At 42.2% G+C, this 27,244-nt stretch overlaps 2 protein-coding genes across 2 annotated transcripts in view; both read right to left on the bottom strand.

Annotated features, from left to right (window-relative positions):
• Positions 1 to 601: 601 nt before the first annotated feature.
• LOC118091140 (sodium-coupled monocarboxylate transporter 1-like) lies at positions 602 to 22,057 on the bottom strand. Its single transcript, XM_035127801.3, has 15 exons — positions 21,677 to 22,057; positions 19,674 to 19,739; positions 17,989 to 18,040; positions 16,218 to 16,285; positions 14,637 to 14,791; positions 13,852 to 13,992; positions 12,951 to 13,080; positions 11,354 to 11,442; positions 8,825 to 8,934; positions 6,040 to 6,107; positions 4,692 to 4,778; positions 3,735 to 3,919; positions 2,970 to 3,073; positions 1,251 to 1,336; positions 602 to 685 (listed from the first exon to the last, which is right to left on the bottom strand). The coding sequence occupies exons 1-15, from the start codon at positions 22,055 to 22,057 to the stop codon at positions 602 to 604; spliced, it is 1,806 nt and encodes a 601-aa protein (XP_034983692.2).
• A 1,856-nt stretch (positions 22,058 to 23,913) lies between these two features.
• The window catches only part of LOC118091451 (sodium-coupled monocarboxylate transporter 1), a 32,932-nt gene continuing 29,601 nt past the window's right edge, over positions 23,914 to 27,244 (bottom strand). The window contains exon 15 of the mRNA XM_035128471.3: positions 23,914 to 25,042. Within this exon, the coding sequence (XP_034984362.2) occupies positions 24,911 to 25,042 (132 nt within the window). The 3' untranslated portion in view covers positions 23,914 to 24,910. The remainder of the gene's footprint in view (positions 25,043 to 27,244) is intronic.

Below are 27,244 nucleotides of genomic sequence, written 5' to 3' on the forward strand. Positions count from 1 at the left end.
ACTCCAGGGCAGTTTTGTTTGTTTGTCAGGGCATCAAGGCATCAAGATAAAAGATGGGTAATGCCTTGTTTATCAGATCAAGTTTCATATATCACAGACCAGATGGCTATTTTTCTTCCTAATTGGCATGCACGTAAGAGATCAACTGGTTGCCTGTATTAGTTTAATTAGAGAAATTGTATCTTTTGTGTCCTGTTACTCTTATTCCGTGTTTTAACCTAAACAGGTCTTATGGCCATAATGTAATCCCTTGGATAAACAAAATTTAGAAGAGCTTTCTTGTACACAGGATTTCCAACCAGGCAAACAGAACTATAATTAAAGTTCTTTAATGAGTGAGGCAGGTATCTATATATTGCACTTTAAATTTTGATTTATAGTCAATTTTAATCAGATTGTTACTTTACATAGGCTCTCGTTTACCCCAAACTGAGCTTATACTTTGGTTAACAAACCAACTACTGCTTCAATACAGATTTATTGGAAAAAAAACACACACAAAATTTCCATTTTTAAATACAATGAATAAAATGAAACATTGCTGGACTTTGTACTCCACTGTTAAAATTGTCGTGCACCTCTATTTTCCCCCTTCTGTGTCTTAAGCGGTATCTTCTACAGCACCTTCAGAAACCACTGGCTCCTCTGGATTGACTTTTGGATGAAGCCTTTCATACAGCTGTACCTGAAAATGTAATGGTCATAAATTCACATGTATAAGAAAAATCCTAGTTTTCTCTTTATAACCATAGTCCAGTGCAGAGTCAACTGCACTTAAGACCACTAATTTCAATTTCAATGGTCTTAAGTGTAGAATCTGAGGCCAACGTATATAACCTTGCTTGACTCCACTCCAGTAAATGTTGTGTATATGTAAAAATAAGACACTCTAGATTAGATATTGCAGATGCAAAAGCATTGTGTAGGCAAAAACTGTACATACTGTACAGCTCTTGTGTGTGTACATTTGGCACCTGCTGTTAGATCCTATCAACTCATGCCATGAAGTAGAGCAGGGGAGTACATATTAAAGGGTGACGAGCAAACAGGAATATATTTTGATGGAGCTGGTACTTCACATGAGGATTTTTTTTGGCAGAGGCCAATAAGTTTCATGCTTCTAGTACATGCATGCTTCACAAAACGTCTGAGATTAGGTTCTGAATACATACAGGATATCTAGACAGGTGGACGCTATCTGCCTATGAAATACCGGTACATATGAGAAAGACTTACAAAAGGATACTTACCCACTTAGATTTCCAAAACACAAAGTTATCTATAAAGTCTTCTTTGCCAAAGAGAAGTTTGCTTTCCACAGTTTGCTGAAATCCCCCTAGAAGATAGTTGGATTAACAAATTGATCTCACACAAGACAATTCAGTTCCGGCACCAATATGGCCCACTCATGCTCACTCCCCTCTGGAGAGAAAGTCTCCCCTCAGTACCGAAAAACAAAGATGGGATTTAGAAATTGCTCTATAGCTACTCAGCAATCTTATGTCATGTGAGGGGAAGAGGATTATTTCTAAAGATATCTCCTTGCCATATGTCAGATATGCTAAACTTGTTTCCACGTAAAGGACCCCTGGATGGTTAAGTCCAATCAAAGGAGGCTATGGGGCGCAGCACTCATCTCGCTTTTCAGGCTGAGGAAGCCGGCATGTGTCCACAGCTTTCCAGGTCGTGGCCAGCATGACTAAACCGCTTCTGGTGCAATGTGACACCGTGACAGAAGCCAGAGCGCACAGGAACGCAATTTACGTGCCCACCACAGCGGTACCTATTTATCTACTTGCACTAGTGTGCTTTTGAACTGCTAGGTTTCCAGGACTAACATGCTAGAACAGTGTTGCTCAAAGAGTGAGCTAGAATCAACCAGTGGGCCTGGAACTACTTTCAGGTGGGCCTTAGTGCCACAGCTTGCCCACTGACTCCTCACTCCCTTGCCCTACCTTGCCCCATCATTCTTTCTACTATGTCATACTAGTAACATGGACTCAGCTATACAGCTGCAAATGCTGTAAAAATGTTTTAAGTGTGTTTTAAGTGCAATATACATAAGATGGCAATGGTGAGCCTTATGGAGAATTCATTGTTTGCTTTTCCTTTCTTCCTAGTTTTATTTTCCCCCATACCATATTTGTATACCTCATGGAAGTTGCTCACCTCCCAGGCCTTAGAACCCAGCTTTGAAAATCTGCTTTTAACTAAGCAATTCTCTGCTTTTAACTTAGCAATTCTAAAGGATAGAATCAGAATCCGAAGCAGTTCATCTGTTGACTTCTGAGGTGGGCATTCAGGTGTGTCTTTTATGTTTCCTCACATTCTTATTGATAATTATTGGGTTTTGTCATTGTGCTGCATCTTGTGATGCAGGGCCGGGGGGGGGGGGGAGCAGTCACTCCCTCACAACAAAGTATATCTTAAGAAATCTGCTTAGTCCTTTGTATTGGAGCTAGAGGGAGGAGCTGCTCCCCCTTCCCCTGGGTAAAGAATAGTAAGAAACAACATTCCATTATCTTGGATCGACATGCCTCTTTTTTGGCCTAAATGATGTCAAAGCACAAATGATGGCATTAGTAGAGGAAGGGTCATAGAAGCTTCCACAATGGTGAGGAGATGGCATTTGAAATCAGATCTGCCTCTCCAAGATGAGAGCTCTCTCTACGGAAAGGAACATAGTGACACACCCAGGAACTAAATCATCTATTCAGATATGATCTTCATTCCAATGGGTAACTTCTTAACAGTCCTGTTTTCAAAATAATCAAAATATTTTGACTACATTTGGGTCAGGATTATTTTTGAACAGATCACACATTATTGTGGATGCAGCTCCCTGAATACTACTTTACAGGAATGCTTTGTTTCATTAAAGATATATAGCAATCCAAATTCAAATGAGCTTCAGACTGCGGATTTCTATGCTTTAATCAAAGCTTAATCAAAACTAGAAAAAATATTACCTGCCATTGCACTTACGATGGCTCCCACAATGAATGTGACCATAGTTCCTATTAGGCTAAAGTACAGATAGGACAGCGAGTAGAAATACTCATGAAGAAAAGATCTGAAAGGGGAAAAAAACATTTCCTTATGCTGTATTGATATCCAAAAATTAGCTTAAGCATACTGTAATTTAAACTGACAAAGGCTGCAATCCTATATACACTTACTGGAGAGTAAGCCCCACTGAACTCAGTAGGACTTATTTCTGCATAGAGTGAGACATATATATGTTGGACGTCAAAGCAACAGGCGCTATAATACATTCTCTACTCCCAGGCGCCGCGGGGAACGCGGTGGCGTCCTTCCAATGTGAGCGTGCAGAGGGTACTGGGAGTGGGTGGCCGGCGGCTCCTTCTGGGAGAGCGGGGGTGGGATCCTGTCCCTGCACCGCCGGCGCCTTGGCTCTCCCCGCCGTCCTCGACATGTCCACCTTTGCTAAGGAGCTGCAGCTGGGCCGCCTGCCCCCTCGCCCGCCGGAATCTGCCAGGGGAACCGTGCAGACCCTCCCCAACTTGTCCATATGGTATGCGAGGGGGAGAGAAGGGGGTGGGGTGGAGGGTGACGTCACACGAGGGGAATATAACATCACACGCCGGGGGCAACAGAGGGAGGGGTGTCGTTACATCATGTGTCTGTCTTGGGAAACGGGGCCCCTGACAGAGCCACAGCAACACGTGGCCGGGTACAGCTAGTCTAACATATAACTGAAGTCTTGTGCATACCTTTGAGGAGGTGTAGGATCCACAGTAGTAGTTAATGGTGTGGTGAAAGTAACATTGTATTTCCAACAGCCTGCTGTTGAAAGGTGTAATGGCAATGTTTTTTCACAAGAGGGAGGGTATATGAGAGACCCAAGTCCAACCCATAATGTAACCAAAAATCCACAAATGAGACCTAAAAATGCACCCTGAGAAGTAGAAAATTACACACAATGTAAACTCAACATGAACAATAGGGACAAATCCTTTCAAAACAAGGTCCTAACTCCAATGTTTAAAATCACTTAATCAAATATAGGATCCCTGGAGGCTAGTGTTTGGGCACCTTTTAAAAAAACTCATTCTGCTACAGTCACTTAGGATATCTAGAATTTTGTTATCTCTTTGTCATGACTGTAACAGATATGTAGCCAGACTATGTAAGGGTAGTTGAAATAAGACGTTAACTCTATTTCCTCTTTTGAATGCTTCATTTCATTCTTCATCTCAATATCTCCATCAGCATTTTGATCAGGTGGATGACAGCATTCATTCCATTTTTTAAAAAACATAACCTCAAACCATTATTCACGAAGTCAGGAATCTAGGCTTACACACTTTCTCTTCCCTAGAGTGCAACCGTTTCCTGGCTCCTATCCTCATTAATGCCAAACCATACCTTGCTGGATAAGACAATATGGCAAGCAATGGTTTGTCTCAAAGTAGGGTAGGCAGCAAGGAATCATTACAAACAAGATGACAAGAGGAGGAGAGTGAATGAGCACTGGACTCCTGAATGCCTGTTGACAGAATGCCAAACCATAGCTTTGCATTATGTGTGAACAAATCATGTGTCTGTGTAAAGTTACTAAATAATGAAGGCACAATAAATACTCTGTGGACTGCTAAAATACTAAAGTATAAAATGAGCTCTCTTATACCATTGCATATTAACAAGCAGAAGACAAAAGAATTACTTACTATAGGATTTGCAAAAGGTAAAAGGATGCCCATAGCAAATATCCCCAAAAGAGGTCCACCAATTATTCCAAAAATACTGAGCGCAGCCTGAAGGATGGAACAAAATCAAGGTTGTTAGTAAATACAGGGACTAGCAAAAACAAAAAGTAAACTAGCAAAAAGTATAAGTTCTATGGGATTAGAAATTGGCCACAACTTTATTAAGATTCAGATATAGGCTCAGGCATTGGGCGTTTATCCTTCCCAGCCCCCAGCCGGGGGTCTGGGTAATTTCAGGGTTATCCAACATGTGTGGGGGTTGGGCTAGCTCTGGAGAACATATGTTCAAGCAGATAGCCCGCCCCCCCTTTTGCCACCGCTGGAGGGGGGAGGGCAATGATGGCCTCTGGGCGTATGGTCAATGCCTCCCCCTTAGACCCATTTTCAGGAACCCTGGTATCGCCGCCGCAATGGGGCGGGGGTCACCGCCCCCATGCCCCCCGCATCTATATAGATGACTAAAGGATTCCGCCCAAGGCCTGCAACCACCAAGGTTGTGACGAATTGCTACGGGAAAGGCGAAACCTGCCAATGCAGGGAAATTCCTTTCCGGCCCTTCAACAGCGGCCTTGTCATAGCAACGCCTGCGTGCGTGGACGTACGCCTGTGGAAGAGGAAAAAGAAAGGTTAACCTGTAATGCAAGCATTAATTTTGAGAGTGGAGGGTGGGAAAGCTCTGGAGCCGTCGGCTGCTTCCCGGGTATGTCTCTCCTTCTGCTGTATGCACTGTATACAACACTCTTCCTACCTGGCCAATCCCCCTGGCAATGCCTCTCACGGATGGATTGGACAGCTGACTGGGCGGAGACCACAAGCATCCAGCCCGGGAAGGCAGCACCAGCCTACGAACTGCCAGGGCTGCCCCGGGGATCCCAGGGGGCTGCGCGCAACCGCACAAAACACGCACCCCTTTTATGTGGAGAACGGTCATTCTTTCACTCTGCCTTGAAGTTCATTTGACTATGGGGGGGGGGCTTTTTAGGAGAGGCCCCTCAAAAAGATACAGCTCCAAGAAATCTGTCATTTCAGGTGAGGGCGAAGCTTGACACATCAGCAGCGACACTCCTTCCCCCCTTTTTCCCCACTGTTTTAAAACCAGCAGCTCTGCTGATAGTTTTGGCAGTGCAGGAGCTTAGCTCAGGCCACTGCTCCTCTTCCTTCCTCTGAGAGTCAGAACTCAAAGCCCTTAGCCACTGAACCTGCCAGCAGAGCACTTAATGAGGAATATATAATTTTCTGGAAATATTCACAAAATCTAAGCAAATTCTTCTAAGAACTAGAAGTCTGAGAATAACCGTTAAATGCTTACCTGTAACAAAGCACCCATCTTGGATGCCAGGCCAGCCATGGCAAGGCACACTGTACCAAAAAGCAGGTCTAAATGAATAAATTTATGAAAGTTTATATGGCTTATTCATATATGTAACAGACTGAAAAGTTTAAGACTTATTTAAGACTTTCTGCCTTCTAATAAAAAAAATCAAGGACAGCAAGTATATTAGAGTTTGCCACTAGGAATTACCAAACCAACAAAATGCTTTGATTTTACTCCCTTGGCGGAAGTGAATATGATTAAAACACACACACACACACATACCAACAGAAAATGTTAGATACTGGTTTAATTATAAGATTATCATGCAGAAAAATGGAAATCCTATGTTATATCCTATGTTATCATGGCTGATAACAATTTACTGTACATTGGGTATGGCTAACCTGCAGCCTAATTATGGCCCAGCATTTTGGCTGCTGTATTGGCAATTTTAGGTGGAATATTTTTTTCTGAGCATCAGGTGGCTCTGTGGAGCCCCATAGCTGCAGTGGAAATACAAGTGGTAGTGATCATACCTCTTCCACTGGCATTGCATGAAGCTGTAGGCAGCACAGGAACCAACAGAAAGTATAGGGCAAAAGCAAGTAGATGGGCTGGGACGAAGCTCTACCTCATTTCACAGCAGAAACAATGACATAATCTCTTGGGGCACTATTTGCCTATCCTCTGCATGCCAAATAAATAAGCTTTTATCAGAGAGAAACCACTGTGTAACCTAAGCAGAGAAAGAGGTAGGTTACATTAGCATGTCAGCTGCCACTTCTATTTTGAAAAGTTATAAAGTCCTTTCCCTTTGGTCAACTTTTGGAGCCCATGCCCACCAGAATTCTTCATAAGGCTAAATGTTCTGCAAATGGTACTAAAGCAATAATGTCTGCATCGGTTGAAATTGCATCTCTGCTGTGTAGTCTGAGAAGGGGTATGGCTATGGCAGTCTGACTGTGGGGGCTTGTCATGAAGAGTGTCTGCACTTCAGAATTGTAACACTGGGTAAAAAGGTGAAGGACTCCTGGATGGTTAAGTCCAGTCAAAGGTGACTATGGGGTGTGGCAGTCATCTCACTTCAGGCCAAGGGAGCTGGCGTTTTTCCAGACAGCTTTCCGGGTCATATGGCCAGCATGACTAAACCGCTTCTTGCGCAACGGAACACCGTGACAGAAACCACGTTTACCTTCCCACCACAGCATTACCTATTTATCTACTTGTACTAGCGGGCTTTTGAACTGCTAGGTTGGCAGGAGCTGGGACAGAGGAACGGGATCTCACCCCGTTGCGGGGATTTGAACTGCCAACCTTCTGATCAGCAAGCCCAAGAGGCTCGGTGGGTTACCACTATAGAGCAGCGGTGAAGAATAATGGAGCACAGCAGCCAATGTTCTCAAGCCAACAGATCCTCTATTTGTTGGGGCCAAGGCCACTTTTACAATACTCACTTCAACAGGCAGGCCCTGGAGGTTGGTCATGGATCAATGCAACCCTTGGCCCTTGCTGTACATGTTTCATTGTATACAGTTTGTGACTGATGCAGGAAACCACAGGCCCATAATTCAAATCAGTTGCTTTTTGTATTTCTGTCTGGCTCCTTGAGACTTCCTGATGTAACTGTCATGATACTGTCTAAAGTAAATTATAGTGGAGAGCCAGAGTGGCTTAACAGTTAGAGATGTAAGAGGTCTAGGATACCTAGGTCCAAAACTCACCACTACTGTATCTTAAATATATCTTAAATATATATATATCAATCAGGGTGGGGAACCCGTGGCCCTCTGAATGTTGTGGGACTATAGATCTCATCATCCCTAATTACTGGTCATGTTTTCTGGGACTGATGGGAGTTGGAGTTAAACAACATCTGAAGGGCCATAGGCTACTTATCTCTGCTCTAAACAATCACTGTGCAAAACTGTATGTAAATACAGTAATCCTATAAAGAGTAGGTGGAAGACACAAGACCCAGTTCACTTGTCACATTGAACCATAAATTTACAAAACTATGGTTTAACATGCAGCATGCTGGCACACACTAAGTTCTCGCTCCACTCTGTTCCTCCACCGGTCCTGTCATGCTGTTGGTAAATAAGGCAAAGTCTGCCCTGACATGATGTCCAAGCCAGAAACAAAGGGTGGCTTATTCCACATAGCTGTCCAGTGAGTTTCCTTTATTACACCAGTGTTTCTCAACCTTTTTTGGGCCACGGCACACTTGTTCCGTGAAAAAAATAACGAGGCACACCACCATTAAAAAAGTTAAAAAATTTAACTCTGTGCCGCCCTATATTATAATTATGACTGTAAGAAACACTTGCCAAATATTGCTTTCCGGCGGGTCAGTGATGTGTATTGGCGGCCGCCAGGCTCGTTTGCACTGAGCTTTGGGAAAGAGGAGGAGAAATATTGCTTTCCGGCGGGTCAGTGGTGTGTATTGGCGGCCGCCAGTCACGTGACAATGCAAATCGCCCTTCTCGTCGCCGCACGTCGCGGCACACCAGCCAGCATCTCGCGGCACACTAGTGTGCCACGGAACAGTGGTCGAGAAACGCTGTATTACACATTTGAAGTCATTTTTCCATTTGGATTTTAGTGTTTTAGTCTATAAAGAAGGCATAATCCTATATAGCAATGAGACAGCTGCATTTACAAAGAGTTTTATTATGTCTAAGTCTCACTCAGATTTTTTTTAAAGTATCTTAACTTCTACAGCTAGTGAGAAAAAATAGGATTTTTTATTTAAAAACTTAAAGTATCACATACAACTTACTCATTCCAATGGAAATCCTTGACATCCTTGAGTCAGACATCTTAAAATGAGGTTTAATGAGGTCTTCCATTGTTACAGCAGCTAATGCATTGATGCTGGATGACACTGTACTAAAGAATATACAATTAATTTTTTCTGAGGTTTGCATGTGTGTTGCGGTTGCATGAATATCTTAAAATTGAGACAATTTTGGGAGCAGGGGTGGAGAGGAACAAAACTTGAGCTACAACAGAAACATTGTCCCAATACAGTTCACAAAGTGGTAATGGCTTTTCATCGTATTCTCAGTCTGTCATCTGTATTTACAAAAGTTTGATGAGAGCTTTCCCTGCCACTGATTCTGGTGTGTGCCAAAAGTGGTAAGACTTTCCTACATTAAACACTTGGTGAGCTGGTCATTTGCATTAACAATCTGTGACAAGTAACACTGAACGGGGAAGGTACTCATGCCAAGCCACAGAGCTAATATACCCAAAAGCACCACAGTGCCAGTGAGGCTGTGATGAGGCATCTATGGTAAGTCCGCTCACCTGTCTTGGTACGGTGGTGTTGCGGGACGGCAGAGGCTTCACTGGGGCCTCGACAAAGGAACTGCAACAGCGATGCCCTTCTTGGTAGGCGGTGGGAGCTTAAGCCCCCTCCACCTATCAGGAACTGGATCCTAGCCTGCACCAGGCTTTGGTGAATGGGGATGCAGGCTGGGGACTTGGGCTGTGCCAGGGGGCGGAGCCGACAAAGCAGGTAGACTTCCCTCAGATCCAGCCCTTGCCCATTTAAGCAACCCAACTGAGGCACTACCTGTTTGTTCCTTCGCCAGGTTCCCCCCCACTGCCCACCCATCCACCCTCGGTTTAAGCTGAGAGTCAATGACTTTGCTGTAGCTACTGTGGTTGCTGTTCTTTAAGAGGCCAGGTAGGAATTTGCCCACCGGACTAATTGGCACTGACCTGGTGGTTTTGCCTACCTCATAGCAATCGTCACAACTGGTTGGGCATTGGGGCAATCCTTTGTTTTGGATGAAGGAGAGGTTGTAGTCTCTGCCTGCCTCTACAAACGCTGGGGTATCCCGTTAAAGAGATCCGGGGGGGGGGGGGGTGGCCATGTCCACATGCCCCAGGAAGGGCCAGGGCCGAAGGCACTCCCCCAAATGGCAGTCCCTGTGGGGGGTTACCCTATTGGATGTAAGGCTTAGGAACCCCTGTCTGGATTGACCATGCGTCACTTCCGGCAGGCGGGACGGAAGTATTTTGATTGCCCCATGCCCAAGCCAAACCTCTTTCATCTGTATTCAATTAGGTTGTGGCCTGTATTGATCCCAAACCAGTCTCATTGGTCTCTTATTTGCATGGGTATGGGTATGAGGAACCCAACACCTGGTCCTTTTGCTGCCTCCTGCAAGCCTGGACTCCAGCTTCCCTTCCCCGTGGGGTGGGGGGGATGGCAGGGGCAGAGGCACTGTGCACCTTTTAAAAACTAAATTATCAGGCAGGGGAGAGGAGGACATGATTGCTATCAAGATAACAGAATTAGGGAGGTTTAAACCTTCCTTCCCTCCCCAGGTGGAAATGACATTAGATTTATCCTCCCCACTCCCACCCACAGCAGCCAGCATCGGGGAGTTCCCTTTGTGCCAGTGGGAGGATGGATTTAAATCAAAATTGTGCCTGGAGAGAGAAGGATTGAACCACATGCTGTGAACTTGATAGCAATTGCCCCTCCCATCTGATATTTAGATTTAAAAACAACAACAAAGCAATTCCCTATTGTGTTGTAAAAGCCTTTCTAACCAAGAGCCCACTGTTTGTTCCCTGTATTTTCCTGTGGCACATTATGGTTATGATAAATCAGTTTAACCCATCCATGAGCTTTTGCATGATAGGAGTACATAGGATCGAGGGTCACACTGCATGTTATATCATGATACTATCCAGTTTTGCCATCCAATGAAGCTGAATGTTGAAAGCTTCAGGACAGACAAAAGTGAAACTATGAAATTCACTAGCACCTGATGTAGCAAAGGCCATCAACTTGGATGACTTTAAAAGGGGACCAGACTAACGGAGGATACTGTTTATGGCTACTGACCTAGACAACTACATTCTACTTCCACCATTGGAGGCAGTACTACTGGTGGAGGAATGGGAGTGCGGAGGGAGCGGACCGCCCCCGGCACCACTATTCCGGTAGGGTGCCATCGCGCAGCCCCCCCCCCCGGACATGCACCGCGCACCCCCCGTGCGCCATGCCCCCACAGGCGGCGCCCCCAGAACGTGCGCTACACTGCTGCGGTCGGTGCGCCACGCCCTCGCGGGTGGCATGCCATGTCCCCAGGATGCGCCCCACGCCCCTGCGGGATGCTATTGATTTTTTTTAATGCAATATCAAATCGTGTGTTCAGCGTAATGCTTAATTTGGCTCGAGAGACATTGATTTATCATTTTAAAAATTGGCTGAAAGTCGCCAGTAATTTTCTAGAATCCCAGACCTAGGATCGCTTAAAAATGACCTGGATGTCCCACTGAAACTCACCTTAATGTCCCACTGTAGGTCCCAGCCACAAAAAGTCCTGGAACTCCTGGAAAGTCACCCAAAATCTCCATCACCAAATATGGAATGAGCTATAAAAATAAATAAAAAATCACCACCGAGAAATAGTAAACTTTTTTGCTTTGAAGTTTAGAAACTCAATCATGGTTTGAAATAAAAACCTAACTTTAAATTATTTAGGTTTGAGCATGTCCTTGTAACACTGAACACACACACACATATTCCATTGATTATGAAATATAGCACACTAGGTTTGGAGAAGTGCCCTTTGTTTGCTGAGAACGATTTGTTACTCCAGCTAAGTTCCATGTAAGCCCTTTTAGAGAGGTCGTGGCTTCAGGGCAAAATGTACACTGGCTACAAAACACAGAGGTCACCTTGGGTGCTTCCTACCCATACACTACTGTGGGTGAGATTCACGGGGTGTTGCACTATGTGCTTACATTCCAAGCATATTCTCCACCATAAGATGGAGGGCTGACACACAGCTGGAGTTGCCCAGCCACCGAAAAAGCTTGGTGGGGCTGGCATACAGACCACTTGAAAGGCTTCCTGGTTTTCTCTGTGGGCTTAGAAGCCCATTTTACAAGGGGTGTGATCACTTGCAGCTGAAAGAAGTAAGGGAGGCAAGACCACAGGGTGAATTCAAAGCACTAAAGATAAAGAAGGGACCAGAGGAGTTGTGGAGAGCACGTAGAAGGTGAGGAAGGGGGGGGGGAACACATAGGTGAACTGGGAGGGAAAGTACAAGGAGAAACAGGTATGAGCTCAAAGCAGAGTATTAAGGAGAAGCGAGAGACATATTTTAACTGGAGGAAAAGGTAGCAGAGGGAAAAGTTACAGGGAAAAAATCTGATTACATATCTCTGTTTTGGACAAATAGGAGAGACTAGGCCCATGAATGGGACCCAGGTGGCGCTGTGGTTAAACCACTGAGCCTAGGGCTTGCTGATCAGAAGGTCGGCGGTTCGAATCCCTGTGACGGGGTGAGCTCCCGTTGCTTGGTCCCAGCTCCTGCCAACCTAGCAGTTCGAAAGCACGTCAAAATGCAAGTAGATAAATAGGAACCGCTACAGCGGGAAGGTAAATGGCGTTTCCATGTGCTGCTCTGGTTTGCCAGAAGCGGCTTTGTCATGCTGGCCACATGACAGGGAAGCTATACGCCGGCTCCCTCGGCCAATAATGCGAGATGAGCGTGCAACCCCAGAGTCGGTCACGACTGGACCTAATGGCCAGGGGTCCCTTTACCTTAGGCCCATGAATAGATGTCTCACAAGCCAAATAGGCAAGTAATTGAACTGAACCAACATGGTTGCATAAACATATATTATTTCTTTCTACAGAAGATGCATATTTGAAAGTCCTGCTCTGTTGGGAATGAGAGGGTTACTTGCTTCATGATTTCATGTCTATTATTTCAAGTAAAGTGGCAGTTTTCCTTGTCCCTGATGATCATAACTTGCTACCGGTAATTATGTTTTCTTTCCAAAAGGCTTTCTTAAAACTTAGTTACGTGGAAGAAAAATATGAATCTGATCTATTCTGTGTGTAACTCTTTCACTTGACAGTAATACTAAACCTGATCTGGTGCTCCCACAAAGCCTGAAGTCCATGGATCACAATCCTTGTATATGGAGTACATGGAGAGTCCACTGAGTACTGCAGAACAAAGAGTTACACAGAGTCCCAAAAGATTTAAATAAAGAGAGCTGTAAGAAAATGTTAGAAAAGTAGGTTAAAGAACCATTGTTCTTGCTGAAATTATATGAAAGCAGAGGTGCACTAGGGTCCCTTCCAACTCTATGATACTATGAACACAGTTGCAAATGCATCATGCCTAAGGTACAAGGTAATCCCTACAAATTAATGCAAAGTGCTTTTAATTAATTACAGCGCACACCACCAAATGTTTGGACAACTTTGCTGTCCAGTAGGACTACCTTTGAAATTCTCTTCCTGATTTAGAAGCTATTTCATGGATTGGCAAGACTACAGTTTATTGCTAAACCAAACACTGAAATCTAATTTCACTTTATCATTTTGCAAAGTAGAAACTTACATATCGGTAACTTTAAGAGGCTTTAAGCAAATATGCAACTTAAAAGGAGTGTGCCTTAATAGATTCAACAAAGCAGATTCAGCAAAATGGCAAAGTACTCAATAATCACTTTCCATAACTGTTTGCAAATCAGTAAGAGCTGATCAACAGTGGAACAGATTCCCATAAGAGGTGGTGGACTCTCCTTCCTTGGAGGTTTTTAAGGAGAGGTTGGGTGACCATCTGCCATGGATGTTTTAGCTAGGATTCCTGCATTGCAGGGGACTGAACTAGACTGACCCTTGGATCTCTTCCAACTCTAAGGTGAAGTCCATGCAAAAAAAGATCAAACAATCCTCACAGGCAGGAGCACATGAGGAATCCGCTAGTGCACCTGAGAATATTTGGACTGGAAGAATGGATTTACAATATGTAGTCTTACAGTTTTGCATGAAGTCTTGATTTGCAAGCAAGGTATCGTTGAACCTGAGACTGATTTACTCCATATATGCCAAGCCAAGTGAAACTGCCGCCAATGATAACTGTCCACACAGTATGCCTTTGCAGAGGGCTTGGGTTAAAGCTAAGAGGAAAAGGCATATAAAATTAAGGGGCAAGTTCTGACATGGAAAAAAAATGAAGAATTCAGTGGGGGAAAGGGGGAATGTTAGAACTTTGAATGAAATTCCTCTACTTGGTAGCCTGTGCTCTACTGATACCCGAGCTCTGACATCAATATAGCCAGAAGGCGGTGGGTTTGCTGTGGGAAGGCCATAGCCTTCCCAGCCCCTTGACATGATTGCAAACAAGGAGAGGTTTATGCCAACCCAGGAGCTGGCATAAATCAATTCCTTTTATTTTCCTGCCATTAGAAACAATGGGAAGGATATAGTTCCCCCCCCCAAAAAAAGTGGAAATAGGATAGAAGATTCCAAATATGCACCTCCACCCTCACTCCTGCTTTATCAGCAAGAGCAGGAGCATGAGGCAGGATGAATGGTCTTCAGTTCCCCCATCACCCATCCAATAGGCCTGAAGTCTTAAGCAAGTATGCATTTCACATTTATAAGCTTTACCATTAATTTGCTGTTCTAATACCACTCAGAGATAGATATTTTATCAAGGAAGTTACTTTCTCTTGATTTGTCCACCCACTGAAATGTAAATTCCCAAACTTTTCAAAAACCTTTAAGAACGTCCTGGGTAACATACTAAGGAAACACTTACTCCCAGAATCTTAGTCTTCCTCCATGACGAGCATCATTCATAACAGCAGCAAATCCTCCTTTAATTACTAAAGTCCGAAAAATCACTGCTAGAAACCCACATATCATCAGCATAAACTGGAAAACATCTGTCCAAATCACTGCTTTTAGGCCACCCTATATAGGAAAAGCACATGCAGTATATGTTTTTTAAAAAGTCAGTTCTATCTGTATAGATATACGCACATATATTTGCACATAGATGTTCTATCATGCTACATTATGTTACTGTATTTATTGTTTGTAAGCCGCTTTGGGATTTATTTGAATCAATCAATATACAAACATCTCGGGTGTCCTTGCTCAATAAATCTTAATTGTTCTCTTTTAAAGTTGTTTATTTGCCCTCAGAAAAGGAAGTTTTAAGAAGTGCTGAACTTTGCTTGTATTTCAGCTGAAAATCAAACAATCTCAGCCATTGGGGTTTTCAATTTCAATTTGAACAAAAGAATATGAAAAGAAACATATTTTAAATTATATGTAAGATTCCTTTCTGACAGCATACAACTAATATAGGATGGGAAGGAAAGATAAATTTTCCATCTTAACTCTAAAGCACTGAAAAATGATCCTGTTTTTACCCAGTTACACAATGCATTTCTTAACCTTTTAAACCAGATCCAGGAACTAGATTTCCTTCTCTTTCCTTCAGTTTAATCTAGAAAATGGAATATATGTACACAGGAGTCTTACAGACAGGTGTTTATTGTGGGATCTTCATGCATGGAAGTTTCTTAAAGCATCCACACAACATTGTTGGCATCAAAATGTCAGTCTGTATCCCTCCCCCATTTAATCCAGAGTTACCCCTTCCATGGAAATTTTTTGAAGTTAAACAACAACCCAACCCTGTCACCAACAACCCACTTGCAATATTTCTGTATGCATCCTTCTAGAAACATCCAGAGATTCACATATTAGACATCTATGTATCTGATGCCATGATATACCCACACTACATTGCTGTGACAGGGAGCTAGAGATGTTGAACAGAAAATTCACAGCATCTCACCAAAGCTTTTAAGCATTTTTTCTGGTAAACATGAACTTTACAATATTATAAAACCAGCATGTGTTTGTAGCATAGCCTTGTAGATAGGCCCAGAATACTTACTAGCCTCCAAAATTATTTTACTAGCCTGCTAAGAAAATTTAGTCTCAATATGTGGTATAAAGGCACATGAAGCCACAACCTTGCTGAAGATTTGAACCTGGTCAGCACTTGGATGAGAGACCTCCTGGAAATCACTTGTATGCTCTTATCTCACTGACCAGCACTGACAAGAAGGTAAAAAAATGTGTCTTCTAGCAAGAATACTGGTAGAAGGAGGGATGGAGCAAATCCCTACAAGGAATTCATTGTTGCCTATGGCCTCTAGGCAAGGTTAAATGCAAGGCTGATATAACATAAATACATAGATCATGACAAAATAGGATCCTATACCAAATCTGAAAGTAAAAGTTGGGATCGATTTGTTTCTTTATAAAGGTTACTGGAAAATCCAGGAACCACAATGTTTATTAAAGTGAACTGTTCACATACCAGAGTGCAATAGAAAGTGCAGACTATTCCTGTTGAAACAACAGACCCCCACAACTGAAATCCTGTAACTGAAAGGGAGGGGGATAAATAAATATTCTTTGAAACATTTCTAGGGAAAACATATATTAATTAATTAATTAATTAATGCAAAGAAGACAAAACAATAAGTGCACATACAAATCTTCATTACATTTACGAATTTAAAGCTTGCTATAAAAAATAAATGTAAATACTACTTGGATGGTGAGTAGCAAACATACTTGAACTGTGGAATGGCATACCTGCCAGACCTTAAGATCACCATTAGGAGGCCCTTCTCCAGGTTTCCCCTAAATAGGTGATGCAGGTGACCAAAGGGAGAAGTCCTGTTAGGTGATGATATTCAGCCCAGTGCTTGTAGTTGGCCAGGCCTCAGGCAGCACTTTAGCAGAGGGAGAGCAGCAGTGCCACTTTTTAGTAGGAGCCAATTTTGACCCTCATTTGCAGTTTCTGCCTGCCACTATGCCCTGCTCCATATGTCTTTCCTTGGGGGGGGTGTGTGACTGCATGGAGGGGGTCACCTCAAATCTGACCCTAGTGGGATTACAGAATGCCCTCATCAGTGAGACTCTCCTTAATTCTTCTCCCTTCTCTCACATTACTAAAGGACTAAAAGTTGCAGTCCTGTACACATTGACTTGGAAGAAAATCACATTGAACAGTGGGACCTGGAGCCAGGAGACCCATGGGACCTAACTAAGCCCCCAACCCCCAACCCTACTACCCAGGCCTGCCTCCAAGGAATGCCCTGGAAAGACCCTTGGAGTTGGTCTCCAGCAGCAGAGGGACCAGAGGGGGAGACTCTCCGCACTCAAAAACATCTGTGCCAGGGAGTTCAGGCTGAGGTAGTTGGTCAGCAAAGGCTGGGAGTTAAGGTCTGCTACTTGCTGAAACAACATATGCCTTTCAGCTCATTACTCCTGCAATCTGAGTTCTGGCTGATCTTTTAGTGGATGACCTCTGCCTCACAGCTGTGCCTTTGGATTATGTTTGACTCAGGACTCCACCCTTGTGCTTGACCCCTGCTTCACTTTGACTTTGCTTAATGCTACTGTATTGTGTTTTGGACTTGAGTCTGCAATGTGACCTGTTGTGTAGTTTTGTTCCAGATAAACTCAGTGCCTGAGACCTAACCCAGCTGGAGTAGGATAATGCCTCTGCAAATGATTAAAAGAATTTCATGAATAGCCAAAATATAAGAGTTATTATTTCAACTACCACATATATTTGAAACATTACATAAGGTGTATTGATTTCATTTTCTTATTATTCACAGGCTACAGGGCAAGCAAAATTTGACTCAAGCTTTTCACAAAGGTACTGAAGATTTCACACAAGTGAACCACCTAAGTCAACATTAGTTTTTTGTCCTTTGCTAATGGTTTTAAACCAGGGGTCCCCAAACTAAGGCCTGGGGGCCGGATGCGGCCCAAATGCCTTCTAAATCCGGCCCGCGGACGGTCTGGGAATCAGCATGTTTTTACATGAGTAGAATGTGTCCTTTTATTTAAAATGCATCTCTGGGTTATTTGTGGGGCCTGGTGCTTTTCATGAGTTGAATGTGTCCTTTTATTTAAAATGCATCTCTGGGTTATTTGTGGGGCATAGGAATTTGTTCATTTTTTCCCCTCCAAAATATAGTCCGGCCCCCCACAAGGTCTGAGGGACAGTGGACCGGCCCCCTGCTGAAAAAGTTTGCTGACCCCTGTTTTAAACGATGTGTTCACATTACCTTGACTCAAAGCCAGGGATGGCGAATATATAACAATTCCAGTGTATAAGATCTGAGGAGATGAAATAAACACATGTTAGATGTTCTTTTAAAGAATCATCTGTTCTACACCAGGGATGCCCTCCCCACGAGGAACAAGCACAAAAGCATTTAGTCCTTAGGCTTAAGCAGTGCTTAGGCAAAGGGGGGGGGGGAGAAGCTGAATAACACAACCAATCATAGAACACAAATAACAACATATACATACCATACATACTAACATACTATTGTGGCTGAAACACTACCACCTCACAGTCCTTTGAGAAAAAGCACCAGTTTGATTTAAGCACAGTGGTACCTTGGGTTAAGAACTTAATTCGTTCTGGAGGTCCTTTCTTAAACTGAAACTGTTCTTAACCTGAGGTACCACTTTGGCTAATGGGGCCTCCTGCTGCCACCACACCGCCACCGCGTGATTTCTGTTCTCATCCTGAAGCAAAGTTCTTAACCCGAGGTACTATTTCTGGGTTAGCGGAGTCTGTAACTTGAAGCATCTGTAACCCGAGCTACCACTGTTCCATGAAACAAACTGAACAACATAAGCAGTATGTAAAAACAACAACAACCTGAAATTTCAAAATAATTGTCAGTATACTGTGGAAACCTACATAATGATTACACATTTTAAGTGAGCATTTTGCCAACAAAAACTCCAGTATCGAAGAAATAAGCATGCAAACAAAATGAGCGAGTCCAGTTCTTAGTCACATTTGTTTTTTTGTTTTTTTAGGAAATATAAACTTTATTTCATTTAAAAACACATACAAAATCAACATAACACAACATAACACAAAATCAACATAACACAAAATAAACACAACTCATGCATTCTTCAAATAATATCAAACTAAATCAAATCATAATAAATCAAATTGAAATCATACTCAAATCATATTTAAATCACATATAAAAGAAAATAGCTAATCATTCATTCTAAATTATATTTTTAACAGCAATAAAGACAAAAAAAGAAAAAAAGAATCCCAATTCTCAATAAATCCCCTATCCCTCCCCCCTCCCCTATATTAAAAAAATGACTTCCAATCACCTTATACCTTGATCTATTATTGTTCTAAAACCGGAAGTCCCTTAGTCACATTTGTTCATGCAACGCAAGACATTTTTGGCTCACACAGACTTTTGCTCCATCTCTATACTATTTATTTATGTATTATATTTATAGGTAACCAATGCATTAAAAAACACACATAGCAAGAATAACATACAAAAATTAGGTGAAATTGCTTACAAAAATGTATACAGTATATTAGGGGAAATTCACACAAAAAATGCAGTGCATAATTAAACTATGTAACTCGCTCCTACAGGAGACAGTGGTGGCCACTTAATTTCAATGACTTTTAAAGACAGCTAGACAAATTCATGGAGAATCAGGCTATCACCTGCCAATATCCACGATGACTGTGTTCTACTTCCACTCTCAGAGGCAGTATGTCTCTGAATACCAGCTGCTGTGAAGAGCCGGTAGGCATAGTGCTGTTAAAATGAGGTCCTGCTTGCAGACTTCCCATAGGCACCTGACTGGTCACTGTGAGAAAAGGACTAGATGCCCCATTTGCCTTATCCAGCAGGCTCCTCTTCTGTTCTTAGTATGGATAATCAATACAATTTTCTGCTTTACTTACTGTTAAAGTCATAAACATCACTGTTCCAAGCAGTCGCATTTTTTTATTGTATCGAAGCTCCAAGTACTGCAAGAGAGACAAATTGCTTTTAGATACAAAACAAACGAATTCATATGAATCTAGCTAAGAAGCGGCTTTGTCATGCTGGCCACATGACCTGGAAGCTGTACGCCGGCTCCCTCGGCCAATAATGCGAGATGAGCACGCAACCCCAGAGTCGGTCACGACTGGACCTAATTGTCAGGGGTCCCTTTACCTTTACCTTTTAATATGTAGAAATAGGACTGACACGATTTCTGGGGGGGGGGGCTGGCTTAAGACTGCAGTTCTATGCACAGCTGCTCGGAAGTGAAATCTCAGTGAACTCCCTGAAACTTACTTCTGAGTAAATATCTATTTGAACAGACCATGCAAAGTTACTGAGAGACCTTCTCTATAGCTAAACACAGCTCCTGGGAATGGAGGCACTACAGTGGTACCTCGGTTTATGAACACAATTGGTTCCGGAAGTCTGTTCATAAACTGAAGCGTTCATAAACTGAAGCGAACTTTCCCATTGAAAGTAATGGAAAGTGGATTAATCTGTTCCAGACAGTCCGCGGAGTACTTAAACTGAAGCGTTCATAAACTGAAGCGAACTTTCCCATTGAAAGTAATGGAAAGTGGATTAATCCGTTCCAGACGGGTCCGCGGAGTACTTAAACTAAAGCGTTCATAAACTGAAGCATGGGTGTAATTGGTTCCGGAAGTCTGTTCATAAACTGAAGCGTTCATAAATTGAAGCGAACTTTCCCATTGAAAGTAATGGAAAATGAATTAATCCGTTCCAGATGGGTCCGCGGCGTTCATAAACCGAAAATTCATAAACCAAGGTGTTCATAAACCGAGGTTCCACTGTACAGATCAGGGAAAGGGAATGAGAGGAGAGGGTTAAACATCCTCTGTGACCTGCAAAGCAGCAGTGTGCTAATAAGTTACTGTTGTATTTAGAGCCCCACCCTTTCTTTCCCCTCCTTGAGCAAATGCACTCTTGCTGCCCATCAGCCAATTGGCAGTTGGAAGCACATCTTGCTCTGGTGAAGGAACACCAGGAGCTCATTTTAAGCTCCTGATAGTTCGTTTGATGCCCCACCCTTATGCACCCCCCAATGCCTGATGTCATATATGACTTAGATGTAGGGTGGGTGGACATGGCTTCCCCAAATGAGGCCTGGAGGGCCAAATTTGTGACACACAGCGTAAATTAATAGTGCAGAGTCTTTTTCAGTAAAAGAATAAAAGCTTTACTGAGTTAAGCTCAGTAAGTAAAATAAATAAAGATAAATAAAAATAAACTATGCAAATAACAGCATAGTGAACAGAAGATTAAACTAGCTTCGGAGCATACACAGAGTTTCCATTGAGCACAGGCTCCACCACACACACACTCTAGGCTCCACACAGTGATTCAGCATGCTAAATGATTCTGCAGCTTTTCATCATTTCACAACATTTCTAGATTCCTTTACTGCTTCTGCTTTCAAATACCTTTTTCACATGACAATTTGGTCTAAAGGACGGAGGTTCCCTGCCCCTGTTCTAGTTAAGTCAGTTTCAAAGATGACCCTGGAGTGGCTTCATGGCTAGAGAAAATGACTGCTTTTTATATAAGAAAGTGGTGCCAGAAAAACAACAGATGGAACTGAGGAAAAGAAAGAAATAGCATTTCCATACTACCAACTTCAAGGGTTTAACGCATGTTCCCCATGCTCAGTTCATCATCAGAGGCTCTACTTTGAAGCTGTGGCTCCTAGTAGGCAGCTACCAGGAGTCTGTGAAATACAGTACTTTGTCTATTGAGATTTGCCAGATCCAATTCTTAATTGTTTTACCGTAGGTGACTAGTAACTTGCTGGATAGTCCCCTGATTTATTTTTAAAGGCCTTAGGGGTATATTTACTATGGATAACCTGGGGGGGTTAGGTTTATACAGTCCTTGGAGCAGATGCTAAAAGTCTGCTTACCTCATAGGTGCTGACGATATGCAGCCGGTAGTAGACAGGTAGGAACACTTCAGCAGACACCAGCACCATGATGACATAGGCGAAAGCGAAGAGACCAAAAGCGATCCCAAAGCGATAGACCTCAGCTGGGGTCCCCAGCACTGTCACCGCTGACATAAAGCTGGCTGTGAGGGACAATGCAACTGGAATACAAGTTAGTTTGCGGCCAGCCATCATATAGTCATCTTGAGTTTTGTGTACTCCCCTGGTGGCAAAGAAAATGCCGATTACTGCAGAGCAGACCAACATGGCTACAAAGACGACATAATCATAGAAACCAAAGCGTTCAGCTAGTGCTACGGGGTCAAGAAGCAGGTCGGTGGAAGGTGTCGTCGTCGTCATGGGGCTCAAATGGGAGGCAACAGATAGGCAGACTGGGTTGGAGAAATAAGCATATGCGCTGTGGATCTCGTTACCGTGGTAACAACGGTGCATTGGGTTCCTTAAAGTCACAACAGCTGACTGTAATGCCGTCCTGTTTACCATACACTAACCTCATGCTTTCCAACAGGGCCTAGCTCACAGTAGTCCCCTAGCCCAACCCTAAATCTAAATCTAAGCCTAACACTATGGGAAAGGTGGTGCTCGTTTAGAGCTCCCTGCTCAACAACAACAAACGCACCAGAACTTGAACGGAGATGGATATTTATGGTAAATAAGGAAAACTTTGCTATATCTTTTTTTTAAAAAAAAAAACAGAAAGGGGCCCCAAATTGGACAGGTTCCCTGGTGGGGGGGGGGGTTAAGAGAAAGGGGGAAGCTTAAGAAAGTAGGTCACTAGATAGAGTGATAAAGTAAGCAGAAATGATCAAGCTTCTGGAGAGAGTAAAAGGGACTACACAATTCAAACAGGTAAAATAAAACTTCCTAGAGAGAGACAGGGAAGGAGGCTGCAGGCAAAATGGCTGCCAGGGATGAAAACCCATAGGTCAGCAACCTTTGATAAAGAAAAGAGGGGAAACGGAGTGTTACAATACAGGAAGAAGGTTCTTTAAACACTGTAAAACTTTACTAGAAAGTGAATTGTTAGAAATAGGCCAAGAAGAACACTTCAAAGCAGATGAAAAACAAACAGCAAAAGCTACAATAACAAAATGGGGATTAAAATTAAAGCAGCAAACAACAGTTCTTTCAAAGTAAGTTAGGTTGCAGTGGGACATTTTAAGAAAGCTACAGAAACTAAAATAGCTGCTACAAAAATATTAGAGTCAGAAGCTTTCTCTAATAAAGGTAAAGGTACCCCTGACCATTAGCTCCAGTCGCGGATGACTCTGGGGTTGCGGTGCTCATCTCGCTTTACTGGCCAAGGGAGCCGGTGTTTGTCTGTCTTCCGGGTCATGTGGCCAGCATGACTAAGCCGCTTCTGGCGAACCAGAGCAGCGCACGGAAACGGCGTTTACCTTCTCGCCGGAGTGGTACCTATTTATTTACTTGCACTTTGATGTGCTTTCGAACTGCTACCGTGTTTCCCTGAAAATAAGACACTGTCTTATATTTATTTTTCCTCAATAAGACACACTATGGCTTATTTTCAGGGGATGTTTTATTTTTTATTATTTCGCGTCCAGCCTCGCCTCTTCCTTGGCGCCCTGTAGAACTGCACCTATCACCATGTCTTATTTTCGAGGTATGGCTTATATTGCACAAATGCTTAGAAATCCTGCTACGGCTTATTTTATGGGTATATCTTATTTTCAGGGTATGTGGGCAGGAGCTGGGACCGAGCAACAGGAGCTCACTGCCGACCTTCTGATCGGCAAGCTCTAGGCTCTGTGGTTTAGACCACAGCACTACCCACATCTCTTTCTCTAATAGCTTCCCCAAATAAGACATTTTGAACTACAGTATAGGGTCAAAAGAAATAATCAAGGTAAGACAAAGGCTAGAAAGGGGGCTGTAAAAATTAGTATGAACAACTCCTAGCAAAAACAAAGTCCAAGAAACGCAGCGAATGTGAGCCGTTTCCAAGAATGATCAGACAGTTAGAAACTTTGAGGAAGAGAAAAATAAGAGAGGGGAAAAGAGCACTGACTGAAAAAAAGATTTTCAAAAAGTAAAACTAGGAAAAGGTTTTTCCTTAGGGGCAGTGTCTATTAAAAGCAAGTAGTGGGGAAAGGGATTGCTCCCCTCCTGAACCTGAGCAATCTATTTGTGTTGTAGAGGAGCATGTGGCTGAGGAAAAAGTCAGTGTAAACAGAGACAATGAAGGTCTTTTATTAAATTTTGCAAAATCTAACCACAACTGAAGGGCAAAATATTCAGTATCCCGGAGAGTTTCAAATGAAGCTCGGATATTCACTTTGAATGAGAAGCACATCATATTTGACATAAAGTGTAGCCAAAATTACACAGTAAAATATAAAATACAATTATTAATGTCGAAGACAAGGCAAATATAAATATAAATAAGATTTAGGAACAGTAGACCTTATTGTGAGGTCAGGCAATGAGGAAGTCGACGAATAGAATGAATGTTATAAAAAGGGATTTTAATGAATAAGGCTTATTTTCTTAAGATGAAGAAGAAGAATTAGACTTCTTTTTAGAAGCATTTAATGCTAATGTTGTAACAGCAAAATATGTAATGGCAGCACTGATAAGAGGAATTAGGGCAGTTTTCACCTATGCAGGGGGGACATCTGGAGAATATCAAATTGTGTGGATTATGGCAGAAAGGTTGAAAGTACAAGGCAAAGAGGGAAGAAGTAGTTTACCAAGACAGCAGAGTGAATGTAATAGGATGCAAAAGAGAAAAGGAGGGAAGAACATACAAAAGACAACAAAATCTGTAGTGTAGCACATTGTGGAAGATGCTACCATAACACTCGATTATTGAAGCTTACTCCCAAGTAAGTGTGCATAGGACTGCAACCTGAAGTAGGTAAGTAAAATGGTCAGGCATATCCACAAGTCAGTTCTCATTGCATATTGAGTTACATTTTAATTTCCAAAATTTGCCTCTTAGTACTGTACTTCCACTTTTTTCATATTGTCCAATATATTACTTCCTTCAAGATGGTGTGAAGTTCAGGTAGGATTTGTCCGAAGTCCTGGATAGTGTGGGCAAATAAAATGTCTCACAGTAGTAATGACTATTGTGTGTGTGGGGGGGGGGTCATTAGTTAAATTTTATTCTCCATTCATAAGCATAAATGTCAAGTAGCTGCCAACTTCAATGAAGAGTCAATGTGATTTTCATATATGAGCACCGTTGACTTTTTCTTTATTATCTGTGAAATCCATTTCAATATGATTGAAAGCTGGATTGTCAGTTCCTTCATCTGTCACAGGGAATGGTTTCCAGTTTAAAACTTTAATTTTCTCATCCTGAAAAAAATAATTAGAATTTTACTTTGAGGAGTAAAGCTTTCGTTATAAATATATAATGATTTATGTCATTCCAGGGTGTTTTACAAAAACATAATAAAATGCAGCAACCAAAATAAAATATAATAAATTACACTATGTTCAAATAACAATACATTTTAAATCCTAAGAAAATAGAAGGATCTTTGTCGTCATCCATTATGGATGAAAGTTGCTGTAAAGCTGCCCTTCCCTTCCCATAGCTTTAGAAACACTGATACAAATAACATAAAATAGGGTTGCCATATTTCTAGAAGTAAAATTCAGGACACTAAAGTTGAGCTTTTTTTTAGGCAAACAACCTATTTTCCTAAATTCCACCCAGACACTATTTTCACCTGGCATAAAAAGAAATTACTTCTATTGTTCAGGCCAACAGTTGTGAGAAAAGATGACATAATAATGGAATCTTGGCATGAGCTTTAAGATATATGACCGCTAGAGAGAGCTATTTCTCTGTTTTAATTCTGTTGGTGGATTAGACAAGGAAGCCTAGTAGATTTATTTGAAACAAAAAGCATTGCACAAAACTGCTGTTAGCAAAACTTGTTTGACAGGTTCTACCTTCCCAAGGGGTTATGTTACAGATCATTCTTTAGCAGCTTTGGTCCCTTATGTAATTCCAATATACCATTTTACACTAAAGCAAGAATATTCTCATAAGATATTTCTGTACAACACTGCCACAGCTGTTTCTTTAATAATATACATGGATTGGTCTGGGAGCATCTCATGTTGCCTGCACAACTGTTGAAACTAACAATAGTTTGAGCATGATCAATGTCTTTGATGGATAAAAACTAGAGCCCCATGCAACACCTGTTTATGATTACAGTAAATAAATATATTTGAAGAATCTTCAATATTTTTACCAACTAAACTTTTGATAAACTCACTAGATAAAGTGTAAATTTCTTGCATGTGGTTTGATATCTCTTCCAAATTCTGTATAATCATGGCAATAAACTCCTTACACAATCTTCTCTATGCATTTTGGTGGTTTTTTTTTGTTTTTTGTTTTGATTTATTTTCACCTACACAGGAAAATTCTGACCATATATCAGTTCATCCTTTGCATTTCTTATATGTGTTTGTGGTGGGCCACATGACTATTTCCTGCATTGCTACTGTCTAATGATATACCGGTAATGTGTACAGGGGTTCACTTCATGGACACATGACAAAGCAAAAATGGCCTTCTCCTGCTTTTTCAGATGTCTAGCAGTAATGTTTGGTTCACTATGCTGCTGACAACTTGCTCACTACATGATTACAGCTAACACAGGAATATTTTTACAAATGTAAACACAGTAAGACATGAACTCCATTAGGTTTCTATTCCTCTCACTGTGCAGGTCACATGCCTGTGTTATGCATTCCAGCAAAGATTGTTGGAATCATGGGAGCGGATGTTTGCTGTATTCTGTTTCTGTTTGTTTTGGGGTTTTCCTTTGGACTTCTCTCAGCAAGAGGAGACATGTTTTTGTTTTGTTCTGCCTTATGCTTAATAAAGTAGCTTTTAGTACACAACCTCAGCCTGGCTCCATCTGCGTTTTATCTCTGCTGGACTCTGAATATGTCCCCTGTGTCCAATACATGATAATAATAATAATAATAATAATAATAATAATAATAATAATAATTTATTTATACCCCGCCCATCTGGCTTGGTTCCCCCAGCCACTCTGGGCAGCTTCCAACAAAATATTAAAATACAGAAATCCATCAAACATTAAAAGCTTCCCTAAACAGGGCTGCGTAATAAATCGCAGTCGTAATAAATCGTCGGGAAGGGCTTTTGGAACTCCCTAGAGCTGCACGCTGAACACTGATGGGAGAGACTGGCTGGATTCGTTCCTGCATTATGGCTGTGGATTGTTCCTGCCCCCGGCTGACCCAACACTCCACACCTCAAGGTCTTCCCAGGTTTCATAAAGAATATGTACTGGATAAACCATGGCTACATTCCTGATCGCAGCTGCTACTCTGACACAGATCTACTATCTTGTTACATCACTTTTGAACCTGTACTACGGATGAAGCCCAGGACGGCGAAACAAGGTTTATATTCCGGAAATCCTTGTCTTTGGAATAGAATTCTGTGAACTGGAACTACTTGTTATTGCTGGGACTTTATGAACTGACGCAGGTGGAACAGACATG

Source organism: Zootoca vivipara, chromosome 9 (assembly GCF_965207765.1).
Source record: "Zootoca vivipara chromosome 9, rZooViv2.hap1.1, whole genome shotgun sequence".
Lineage (NCBI taxonomy): Eukaryota > Metazoa > Chordata > Lepidosauria > Squamata > Lacertidae > Zootoca > Zootoca vivipara.